Genomic DNA, 13,582 nt, shown 5'->3' on the forward strand with positions numbered 1-13,582 from the left:
TGCCAAGTCAGTAGTAATTCAGACTCCCACACTAATTCATGGTAATTATCGTTCTTAATGGTATCTTCTGTGGTCAGTCAAGTGTTATTTGTGTGAAGTATTCAGAGGCATTTTTATTGGTTCTGACATGGGATGGTATACTAATATCCGAGGCCCTCTCTCTTCTGTAAGCTTTACGAAGCCAACAGAACTACAGGATTAAGACATTTTCGACAGCAACCCAAATAAATCTTCAGACAGCTGTCTTCAAATCTAACTCTCCTGTCTGGGGGATGGGGGGGGGCAAAGGTGGGGGGAAATCTAATGATATTAGACTTTACTGTGATGTATCTCACATTTATATGAAACAAACGTGAGAAAACCAAATGACAGATGCTTTCTGATGAGAAAAATAAGCTCCATAAGATAAAGAAATATTCATTTCAACTAACATGAGATTGGAATTCAGTAGTGGCTAGAAAGGACCAGATACTACAGAGTGAAGACTTATTTTGTGTTACAGTGGTGGTTCATAAAGGTTTGTGCTACATTTGCAAAAACAAAAAAACTTTTGATTAGGAAGCGCAGAGCAGGCATATCAGACACTAATACTTCATTTAATCTCAGTGCTCCAGATCTTAATGGGAAACCTACAATGCTAATAGTAGCAAATGAGTAACAGGCAACCACCTAAGAATGAAACATTTGATACTGACAATGAACTGAGTGGCTGGCTGACTGTCAAACAAAAGGCTTGTTTGTGCCAAAAGGCTATACAGCACAATGGAATATGGGAATATGGCACTTCAAATTCGTAGCAAGCCATCGCCTAAGAATAAAACCCAAAGTTTACAAATCTTTGCTTTTGTGAAAGTACACTGTTGTGTGTTTTTGCTATCAAACTTTAGTGCAGGGACTCGACTCCTGTGTGAGGAATTCACCAATTTCATACAGACATTGCAGTGGCAGTGATGGAAGAATCACTTCTTATGATTTGACACTGATCAATTATCAGACATAACTGCAAGGTCAGATATCGCATTGCAATTTGTATATGTGTTCAAATTCTTCACCAGATCATACGAAATAAAGTACAACAATGACCTTGCTCCTTTGCAACCTCCGGTAGGTAGGTGGCGGTGCGTTTTGATCCTTTTTCATTGATGAATTCTATTCTAATGCCATGTACACCCACCTGAAAGAAATTGGCAGTTTTATTAGTACAGTCTTCTTCATAGAAACAGAAAGAAAAAGTTATAATTTAACTCTCAAGAGAATGCAATCTTCCTTTCCCCTTGTTTTTAGAAGGGCCTATCATTTTTCTCTTTCCAAAGCCCTGACTTTGGGTGTGAGGGCCATTATGATGGCCACGGAGACAGAAAACATCGATTTACGTGTGCCCAACATGTGTTGGGCTATGCTACTCTGTTTGGAACCGGAACACCCATTCTGGGGCTTGTATGTAGAATGAGACAGCTGATGGCAAGAATCCTGCCCCTGCTCCCAAACTGTGGCTCATGACAGTAAGGAACTAGACCAAGGAAGCTGACTCCCAAGAGACAGCAGATACACATCCTCTTTTCAGGTACAGTCGCCACTTCAGATTCAGTTCTGAAACTCATGGGGTTGCTGACTCCCTTCCCAAACTGTTGAGTCTCTTTAAAACCTTGAGTTGTATGTAGATGAGCAAACCCAGATAAGAGTGAAAAAAGCCAACCACCACCAGATTCGACATCATCACCCCATTCCATATGATATCTCTAAGATATATGTCATGGCTTACGGTGGGCCCGTGGCAAGCCCTGTCTGTCTACATCATTACCCTTACACGCTACTGCTAAATTTACAAGTGATAGGGATTTCAAATCGCTTTGGGGCAGGGCATTTTTGCAGTTTCTTATCTATTAACACAGAGACCACTATAACTCTATGTGAAGCATACAGACTTTTGGCGATGCCTTAAGAGAGGGGGTTCTCTGAGTGTGGGCAATTTCTGGCTAATGTTTTAAGAAAGTAATATACTTTTTCTCTGATTAGCATCTCGTCAGAAGGAATCTTTCCCCCTCATATCCTGCAGACTGGTATACAGAACTGAGGATCACGGGAGTTTCTTCTTTGTAAATGCTGATAGTAAAAATGAAATTTCAAAAGTATAACAATTCCAGTCCATTCTCCCAAACCTACAGTCGCTTTAGATCAATGGTCCCCCAGTGGAGTGTAAGGTCACCCGAAGGACTGGAGGGAGGATGTAAGACCAGGAAAACATTTTTATCCAGTAAAGAGGATTCTTTTCAGAGCAGGTGAGTGAAGTCATAGACCTGGACTCTTTCCATCTATATGCATGTTGAGGTCTAGAAGAAGAGCAGGAGTCCCCAAAAACCTCTTTTGCTTGTTCTGCGCTTAGCCTGAAGTTTCCCAGTTTCTCAGAGAAGCAGAAGTCCTCTGAAAAAATCCATTTTGTCCTTTCCCTGGGGCCTCTTCACACATCCATACATTACAATCTGCCAGATCTTCTGAGAAGTTTGTTTCATGAAAGGCTATCTGTGTGGCGATTTCTTCTATTTAATATCAGTGTTCTTATGAATCTCCTTCTGCTGAAAATGCACTCAGGGCAGCTGTTTAGAAACTAACACAATAAGGCCTCCCATAACCTGTGGGAAATGACTGTGGACAGCTGAGAAGAAATATGAGGCTTGGCTATCAGGCATTTCCAGGATAAAGGACATCTACTAATCTCCCCACTGCCTGACACGGTACTGACACAATGACAAATTTGCAACAGTTTCTGTATACGGACTTTCTGATCTGTGACTTTGAAGTTTCTTTCCTTCAACAAGACCAGCCCCGTCGTAACTTGTTTTTAAAAATATACAGCAGAAATAGTTTGTGCTCCCATCCTTCACTGCAGTGCATCTTTGACTCAATTTATCAAAAATCTGTCATGTTAAAATGGGAAAGACTTTTGGTGTTTATTAAGGTGTCTAACCAAAACTGTGAGAGGAAGAAGAAGGTTTCGCTATTTGTGAGATGAGAGTGTTACACAAAATCAGGGGTATTTAACTGGTATGGGGCGGGGGGAATGGGAGCCATGAAGTTTATCAGAATTTCAGAAGGTTTCATGCTTCAGCAAGTATAGTTTGGAAAAAGAACAACTCTGCAGGTGATTTTTATTCTAGGTTAACTAGAAAGCCTCTAATAATCGGTTTAGCTCTGACAGATTGTGGCTGGGTATTGAAAAAAAAAGTGATTTAGGCAAATTGGAGGTGATTTAGACACATAAATCCTTTCTTCACAGGAGTGCATTGTGTTTTTTAACAAAAATTTCAGAGAGTTTTAAGCCTAGTAATTTAACAATTAAAGGTGATTACGACCAGCTGCATGGTGTATGAACAGTATCTCACTAAAGCTTACATATGTGTGTGTGTAGATATATTTACAGACATATATTTACATATTTACATATTTACATATATATGAATATGTAAGTAGAAAGAGGTGACAGAGGTTAAGACTGAATTGGAAAGACATGCTGACCAAGATAAAAACGACTCGTTTACTTTTGTATTTTCAGAAGGGCCCACCATCGAACTTAATGTGACCAAAAAAATAATCAAACTTCTCCCATTTAGAATTAGTACCACATTTACAATTTTTAGTTCTTTTCTGTGTTCCTAGGATTCTGAACAGTTGAAAGTATCTGTAAATTGAAATGTAAGTATGGTGATTTTAAAGTGAACCTTTTGTGAGAAGTAGCTTATTTCATAGGTAAAAAAATATACTCCAGAGTGACAGAAATCCAAAACCACAGTGACTCATTTCTTCAACCGTTGGAATCCAGGAGAATGGCAATAATGTTCTGACCAGCATCAAAGCATAATAGCTTTTTGTCACCTGTTGAGCAACAGCATTTTCCTTTACTCCCAGAACCACAGACGCCACCAAAGAGTCATACTGCGCAATCAAAACCGGGGAGTGGAACATGGCCTGCTGTGGAGCATGACCGAATGTGGCCAACCTGTGGAAATCAGTGGCTTTGCAAATCAATTCCTCTCGACTACAATGAGCGTGAAAACTAATCCTGTATTGTTTTGAGGGAGGAATGTGTCACCAGCTACGACTCCAAAATGCAATCCTCATATCGTAATAATCAAACATGATATTCGTATGATAATCGAATCCTCTGTTAGACTGGAGAATCCTTCAGCCTAGCTGCATCCCAAGAGACAAAGGCTATAGTGGCAATGATCAGCTAGAGAAGAGATCAGCTCACCAGGGTACTGAGATTCCCTACAGCAAACTAAAACTCTACCTCAGCGTTGTAGTTAACCTTCCGTTTCAGGGATGAATAAGGAGGTAGCACCGGGGAAACCCATGTCACCCCTAGTACCCCTAACATACACCCAACTGCCACTGCCCGAAGTACAGCCAGGTGGGCAAAAACTGGGGACTTGCAAATCGAGCCTTATGGGAGTCAAATGTTATTAGAAGGTCTGAGAAAAAAAATGCTTTCAAGGTCCATCAGCTGTGATAATGTCCTTTTAATCAAGACTGTACTTTTGCTAAGCAAAGCTATAAATCAATTCGAATGGTAGTAAATTAAATGTAGGACTTATAGATAAGAGGATATGGAATTAAACAGAGCCATATCTGTGTGTGCCGAGAGGAACATTAAGGCCAGTTCAACAGACTCCTATTGCATGCTAAAAAGAAAGTCCTATTTGTTCGGAACCGTTCCATAGCGAGTGATTTTTATTAATGCCATTATACAATCTTTCGTTTTTAACATCGCCCAGAAAGATTAAATATCAAGATTAATGTTGAGACCCTAAAATGTATCTTGATTAGTCTAGAGCTGATTATTCACCTGGCCCCGTCCTCCTTCCTCCCTTGTCCATGCCGCTATTTGTTCACTCCTCTGTCAGAGAGCACGTGGGCCCAGAGAGAGAGATACATGCAAATTAATCAATTTTGCTACGTAGCAAAAGGTTTCATAGGAGAAGAGATTATAAATAATGACTAAAATGAAGCTTCTAGACTCTCTGCAGCTTTCATTTATCCTTGTTATCTGGTCCCTTGTTAGAAATGTGGCTTCATTTAAAACTATTATCCTCTAATGCAGTGACTCTCAACACAGGGGCATTTAAAAAGTGCCCCCTCCTACCCCATTATGACACATGTCCATATTTTGCTCCTCACAACTGCACAAAGTTCCATACACCTTAGTCTGTCTGTAAGGCAAGTGTAATCCACCAGCAGCACTACCAAAGGGCCTCACTTGTACTCGCAAGGCTGATCAGCAAGCCAACAATCTGGATATGCTAAACCATAAGAAGGAATCATCTGGCTAAAAGCATCAGTGAGCATAAAACGTGCTCTGGCTAAATCAGGTAGGCTCCATGCAAGCCGGGGACCATTTGGATCCACAATTACCTCCACAGTCCTGACCCTCAAAGCTAAATCTGCCCCTGAACACATCCTGGCCAATAAAACCAATCACCTCCTCAGGTTCATCCTGCCTTAGCAAATAACACAGTTAGCCCCAAATGTTGGGTCTTAGTGACCAAATGTTGGGTTTCCTTGTAACAGTATGGCCCTAACTTAGTCCACTGATTTTCAGTGGATTCACTTGAATTAAAAAAAAAACATATATATATATATATATATATATATATACACACACACACACACATATATGTGTATATATTTAAAATATATATATATACACACATATATATGTGTATATATATACATATATATGTGTATATATTTAAAAACATATATGTATATGTGGGTATGTATATATGTATATATACATGTATACATAACATGTGGGTATATATGTGTGTGTGTGTGTGTGTATGCGCGCATGTATGTGTGTGTGTGCATAGATAGATAGATAGATAGATATTCAGGAAGTCAAGGAATTGAAAGTGCTTTGACCATATCTTTGTTCCTGATATCATTTGGCAAAATATGCTTTGCAATTAACAAAACAGCCAGTCACTGGTCATTCACATAAGACTGACCTGCCAGGCTCAATATGCCAGTTCCATTGAACTGAATAAAAGGACTCTGTTCCTAATGAGAGAAGCTCAGGATATTTGGCACACCCTTTAACCTTTAGAGGCTGGCATCATAGGAGACACACATGCTCTTTCACAAAACAGCCCATGGTACCACGGACAGAAACAAGCACTGCATTGGACAGCCCATGGGTCTGACCCAGAGTCTCGAGTTTCTTATATTCTTGGTAGAAAAAAGCCATATGTGGTATTTCTCCTAAAAGCCCCAAAACCACAATGCCACACATTCCACTCTTTCCCTCATAGCCCCACAGAGGCTTCTGGACGCCCCCACCTCAGCCTTCTGAAGACAGTGACTCTTCCTTCTCCCAGTGAAAACAAATTCACCGTAAAAAAGGAAAATATTCCATTATTCTTGGTCCTACTTTATGTGTATCATCTTGAATAATTCTCACTGGGGCAGGAAAAATTAAGATTTTAATCATAAAGGCTGATGATGATTTGTACAAATCCTAATGAATCACTTTCCTCAATCCTGATCTTAAAAACAACAAAAAAAGTAGATGACATATTATCCAGATCTGCGCATCAAATCCTCAGAGTTGTGAATCTGCACCACTTCAATCCACCCACCAATTTCAGAAGTACGTCTGAAATTTGGAAGGTGCCCATCTGATTAATAATGAACGCTTAAAAATTGTTAGCAATTAACACTTCAGAGTCTGGCCAAATCACACATCTTAAAAATAGCATTGTTGCAAATCATTTTTTTAACTCAGTTTTACTTCTGTAAACCTCAACAATCATAAACATGGATTTGTTTTTCCTGTTTATAAAAAGAGTACACACATATTACCGGGGAAGGGGGGAAATCTCTTTAGAAAGGTACACAAGAGAAAATAAAGATGTTCTGCAATCCTAGGACCACCTAGGAACAACTCTTGCCTTAGTGACTTGAAAAATAATGTCCTGGGGTGCCTGGGTGGCTCAATCAGTTCAGCATCCGACTTCAGCTCAGGTCATGATCTCACGGTTTGTGAGTTCGAGCCTCGCGTTGGGCTCTGTGCTGACACCTGGGAGCCAGGAGCCTGCTTCAGATTCTGTGTCTCCCTCTCTCTCTGCCCCTCCCCTGCTCCCTCTCTCTCTCTGTGTGTGTCTCTCTCTCAGAAATAAATAAACATCAAAAGAATGTTTAAAAAGAAAGAAAGAAAAATAGTGTTCTGAACCAACTAAGACAACACCATGGACTAACCTGTTAGGCCGTTTTTTATTTTATTTTTTATATTTTTTAACTTACATCCAAGTTAGTTAGCATATGGTGCAACAATGATTTCAGGAGTAGATTCTTCAGTGCCCCTTACCCATTTAGCCCATCCCCCCTCCCACAACCCCTCCAGGAACCCTCTATTTGTCTCTTATGTTTTGTCCCCCTCCCTGTTTTTATATTATTTTTGCTTCCCTTCCCGTATGTTCTTTTGTTCTGTGTCTTAAAGTCCTAATATGAGTGAAATCATATGATATTTGTCTTTCTCTAAGTTCACTTAGCATAATACCCTCTAGTTCCACCCATGTACTTGCAAATGGCAAGATTTCATTCTTTTTGATTGCTGAGTGATATTCCATTGGATATGTATACTAGCCTGTTAGACCGTTTTTAATCCATCAGTTGACCCATGTCTATAGCTGCCCTTGTTTTCAAATCTCCTTTAAGTGAGATGCTTTTAGAAATGGAAGAAATACTAGAAAAGTTGGTCAAAAAGGATAACCGATTGCAAAGCTATCATTCGGGCACAAGTAACCTTTTAATATATTCTACCCTGAAAACTATGCTTTGTCGTCAACCTCAGCTGAAGTTATTTTTTTTACTGTTATTTTGTGAAAGCAACCACAAAGGTCTCCTTGACCAAAATGCATATGTACTGCTCTTTTCTAAAATCCCTGCAAATTAGTCACCTGTAGATTTAGAAATTAGTTCAGTCTCCATGGACTGATTCTTGGCTTTCGCAGAGCTTACCAAAGGACCAATTAGTGCCAATTTTGATTCCTGTAGGAGCCTCGGACATCTTGTCTATCAGGAATGCAAGCCTGCCAATTTATTTCACAAAAGCCACTGAAAAATCTGATAACATTTATTTTAACTAATAACAGACACACAGCTCTAAAATACCTGAGCTAGCTAATAATCACCCCCATGAACTTTTAAAGAATTAGCTAAGATTTTAAATAAAGCATGGCTAATGAAGAGGTGCTTTGAAAAACTGTGAAGCCAAACATGTTTATAGATCATGTGCAATGAAAGAAACTGTTCTTAAGGTTTTGCAGACATGCAGTGACAGCTCAGTGTACAATTAAGGAAAAAAAAAACCAATTCTCTGTAATGATTAATTATAATGAGCATTCCTTAAAAATTGAACATCCTGAAGCTTTCCAAGGAAAGTTCAGGCAACACAGGTGACCTTTAAATAAAAAGCCTGCTTTTCATCAAAAGTTAGAAAAATGCATTCCTACCATTTTTAAGGGGATGAGGAAGGGAGTGAATTTACAGGCAAAGAGAACTCAAGTCAAGAAATTTTCTTAAAATCCAGACATGTGAATCAGTGTGCTTTTCAAAGGCTGTGGAAGAAAAACACCTCTTGGCAAATACTTAATATGAAATAATGTTGTTTGCCTGATAAGAGACAGAAAAATCTTATACAGGTTAGAACTGTACATGGAGTATGGGACTCGATACAGTTTTACTCAGGCTACAAAAGAGATTTGTTCCTAAAAGGTTACATATGTGTTGAATTTATGTAAATGGATTAATCTTGAAGTCACCAGGAAGGCCTTAAAGAAACTCTATAGTGAGTCCTTCTGCAAAGCAAAATATCTTTGTCAAGTGAACAGTCACTCCCTAATATATTTACCTCATTTAGATTTATAAATGTAATGTTGACTTAAAACAGGGGATGATGCAGTAATAAAATGTGGCATTAGCTGTTTAGAATAGTTTTCTTCTGAAAGAGAAATCTTTGGTGGAAAGGAAATCTAGAATGTACAGCTTCAAAAACTGGACTGTTCACCTTTGTTGCCACCCTCCCATTTTAAAAGGTAGGGCTCTGTTATGACTTCTAAAGGGCTAGTGGTGATTCATTCTCTGGTAGTAAAATCAAACAGAAGCCATTTTGAAAAGGGGGGTGGTCACAGCATCAAACGGAGGTCAGCCTCCGGAGAGACCTTAGGTATTATTTAGTCCAACTTTTCTAGCATCCTGGTGAGGAAACAGAGATCCAGGGAGGAGCAGACTATAATGCAACTACTAGGAGGGAAAAGGCTGGAAGGGTCTGTGGCTTTGGGGGAAGAAGCAGGAAAATGCCCCCCCCCCCACCAACCAACACACTGGGAGAAAAGCAGGAAGCAAGTGGAGGAGGCCTGACGACAGACCACACTGTGCACGCCCATTTCACCAACGGTACCAATAGCTACAGGAAATTTCCATGCATCAAATCACCTTCTAGAAGTTACTTTACTTTGTTTGGCTTGCTTCCCCACTAGACTTCTAATACACAGAAGTGCTGATTCACAGCAAATGCTTTACTAGATGGCCAGGAAGCTTGAAGCATTCCCTTCCCAATGTTCCACGGCACTTGAAAATAATGTTTCAAGTACAGCATCAGGACAAAGACTAAATTATTGTAACAATAGTGGCACATCTTATACAAAAATCTCAATGTCCTTGAGAAATACAAAGCATATATATATATATAGAAGCAAAGCATGGTTATATCATAGTTAGGGGAAAATAATGAGGGGGAGGTAGAACATATCCAACGAGAAGCCGTTTCATTTCAACGTGAGTCATGCGAAACATCTGTGTCTGAATGGGAACTCTGTTTTCAGCAGTACATTGAGAGGAGCTAGAAAAATGTAAACCTTTAAGGGGGGGAAGGGAGGGTGAGAAGGAGATCGTGACCTTCTAAAATATATGAGAGATAATGACGATAGCCAATTTACTCATCTTATCTGTTTACGCCTGTGAAGGTGATTACAAAAGCACGATATTATTAACTGCAAACAAACACGTCAGAAATGGAGCTGTGATCGCTCAGAAGGTGTGCTTTTTAAAGTGAAGTACACCACTCTGAGTACCGGGACTCTAACAAGCTCACCCACAATGACAGATATTTTGGTACTTTAGGGACAGAGCGAGACTAGGGGCTTGGGGTCTAGCTCTATACTCTGGGGATAGGTTTTTGGTATCAGACTAGAATCATGCTGGCCAGCCCCACACAGCACGGGTTGATTTCATGTAAGTGTTCGGTGCTAAAAAGGAATAGTCCACGATCCAAATGACAGCGGTGTACAGAGTTGATGTATCAGTGATCCAGGGAGCCAGATATAACAAAAAGCGCCTTATGGTTTGTGAAAACGTTACTAATCTATTGAAATATGACCTAACGGTCTACTTTAGAATTCTTCCTCATGCCTTCAAAATGGAAGCACAGAAATAAAGGATGCTTGACTATAATCTAGAAAATACTTTGTCTTTTGTCAGCAAACTGCTACATGAGCTCCTGCAAGATCACTGGTTATATACCGGCTATACAAGTTCTCCTACAAGCAAAAAAGCTTACTCATTTATATCATCTTGAAAATGACACACTTAGAGTCACCCCTTAGGTCAGACTGCAGCTGTTGTAATGTCATTGGTTTGATATCCTTTCAGATCTTGAAAAACAAACATGGCTCCCAAATGGTATAACTATACATGTTCTAGCCTGTATATTATTTTCAAGGACTCCAACATACTGCCTGAGTGTTTCTTTCTTTCTGAAGTACCATGTCTGCCCATCATCCTGTCATTCAGAATTAAGAGAATCCTGTCAACTGAAGAACACAGAACAATGGTAATAAGTTTTTGTGTTCAAACAACCAGGCAGATCACTTCAGATTTCACCCTAGGGGAGCAATTTTCCTCATTTAACAGCCATTTTAGCCTCACAGATAGATATTTCAATTTATCAGTTAATGAATTTTTCCCCCATATCATTTACTCTTCATCCTTCTCATACATACCTACCAGGGCAATAAGTACACCACAATGGGGACAAGAATGAGCATTTCTCAGAAGGGTGGGGCCAGAGTTCCAATTTGTCTTTATGGTCTTTGAGGATGGTTTTGTTGGTTTTTAAATCACTACACAGATTCCTTGACAGGCCACCTACAGACACTCATTTTACATGTTATGATTATTATTTGAGGATATACAACATGGAAGCATCACCGATCATTCTGTCAATTCAACACTGACTCGAAGTTAATTACATCTACTTGTGAAACCATTTATCAAACGTCCCTCACAGTATCAAAGAGAAGCATTCTAGCCTCTAAAACCACGTCCTATTGATGTAAAATCCCACCTTCTTATTAACTTCCATTATAAAATTAGAGACATGTAACCAAAACAGAGGTCCCAAACAGGCTCAGTTAAAAACCATGGATGAAGAAAAAGAGGAGGGCAGTAGCTGGCTCTGTGGTACCTCACTTGTTTCCTCATCATTTGAAAATTAGGTGGCTATTACCACCGGTCACGTCCCTCGTCTTCATGACCACAGGGGTGTCTCTCTTGTTACCGAAGTTACTCACCTCTATGCTTTGGGACCTCTAGACTTAGCCCTCTTCCGGCTTTGATCTGGGCATTTGCGCCCCTTTAATTAGGAATTCGATTGCAGTAACACGCTTCACCGGTGGGGGTCAACTCTCCAACTGCCCTTCTACCAGAAAAGCCCTATGTTAGAGGCTTCTGCTTATATAAAACATACTCGTTACTGATCTTTGACTTAAACGTTCTCTATTAAAATTCTGTAATCATCTCCTGTTTCCCCCTGTGGCATAAACATATGCAGCTCTTTGCAGTTCAGGTTAAATTTAGATACTTATGGTGAATACGAGATTTCATTCTTGGAAGAAAAGGGATACCTATTTGACAGTGGGAAATTTCTCCAAGTGAAACGTATGCTTTCATAATATAGACTGACCCCCTTGTAAAGGCAATTTGCAATACAAGTAATTAACTTATATATAAAGATAAACCATAAACAAAGGCTTTCCCACAATCCTTTTTAATAATGACTGTATATTCGATATGGCCTCAATTACATGAATATGCACATTTATTGATACAAAGACACAGAAAAATAATTTAAAGAAATATTCCAAAATGTTAACAGTAGTTATCTCAGAACGGCGTAATTACAAATGGCTTGCCTTTCTTTATAATTTTGGAATTTCCAAAGTTTTCTTGTTCAATAAATTAGAATCACTGTATTATTATGGACAATAGGTTTAAATGTGTATGTACATAGGCATATATGCCTTTTTATTCTGGTAAAATACACATAATATGAAATTTACCATTTTCACCCTTAAGTGTACAATTCAGTGGCACCAAGTACATTAACAATGTTGTACAGCATCCAGTTCCATAACTTTTTCATTGCCCTGAATGGAAACCCTGTACCCATTAAATGCAGTCAGCCCCTCCCCCAACCCGTGGCCACCACTAATGTGCTCTCTCTATGGAGGTGACCATTCAGGGTATTCCATATAAACAGAACCACACAGTATGCGGTCCTTTGTGCTTAGCTTCTTTCCCTTAGCATAATGTATCTAAGGTTCCTCCATGTGTCACTACTACATTTCTTTTTCTGGGTGAATAATATTCCATTGGATGGATATACTGCATTTCGTTTATCCACTCATATGTTGATATACATTTGTCTTGTGTCTACCTTTTGGCTATTATGAATAGCGCTGCTATAAGTTTTTGTTTCAACATCTGTTTTCATTTTTGGGGGGAGGGTATATACCTAGGAGTGCAAATGGCTTGACATATACTTTTTAAAACATGCTTTTAATTCTACTTTGGTATTCTGTATTTCAAGTAACCAGTGTCTTTCCAGAATTATTAAGGATAACCCTTATGACAGCATCCCCATAATAATACCATACCATTTTTAATCACTGACTATGGTATATTTTTTTAAGCCCAAATCACATTCTTGTACTTAAAAAAATATAATTTTCACCTTTACTCTTTGGGAACAAATTTCTGTTATGCTAAATACTTCAAGCTATGATGAACTACCTAAAAAGGACAGTCTATTCCTCTAGGCATAGCCATTCTCACAGTCCCTAATTCACTTTCAAATACCTGTATGTTACAAGTACAAATATACATGTATTTTTGTTGTTATTAGTTTAACCAGAAGGTTATCAGTAAATAGATGTCAATATTTAAGCCTTAAGGAATGCATTGAATATACAATATACAGGGGCACCTGGGTGGCTCAGTCGGTTAAGTGTCCAACTTCGGCTCCGGTCATGCTCTCATGGCTCCTGGGTTCAAGCCCCGTGTCGGGCTCTGTGCTGACAGCTCAGAGCCTGGAGCCTGCTTCCCATTTGTGTCTCCCTCTCTCTCTCTCTGCCCCTCTCCCACTCACACATTGTCTCTCAAAAATGAATAAACGTTAAAACAATTAAAAATAAAATAAAACAAATATACAATATACAACATATGAAGGTTAACTTTAGCTGTAGAC

The 13,582-nt window shown here is 39.2% G+C and overlaps 1 protein-coding gene across 1 annotated transcript in view; it reads right to left on the minus strand.

Annotated features, from left to right (window-relative positions):
• AMMECR1 (AMMECR nuclear protein 1) overlaps positions 1-13,582 on the minus strand; it is a 126,144-nt gene that overhangs the window by 6,849 nt on the left and 105,713 nt on the right. Inside the window, exon 4 of the mRNA XM_047081847.1 lies at positions 1,084-1,174. Within this exon, the coding sequence (XP_046937803.1) occupies positions 1,084-1,174 (91 nt within the window). The remainder of the gene's footprint in view (positions 1-1,083; positions 1,175-13,582) is intronic.

This window comes from Lynx rufus, unplaced genomic scaffold (genome assembly GCF_022079265.1).
Source record: "Lynx rufus isolate CCGP_SWC_20201006 ecotype Redwood Valley unplaced genomic scaffold, mLynRuf1.p SCAF_19, whole genome shotgun sequence".
Lineage (NCBI taxonomy): Eukaryota > Metazoa > Chordata > Mammalia > Carnivora > Felidae > Lynx > Lynx rufus.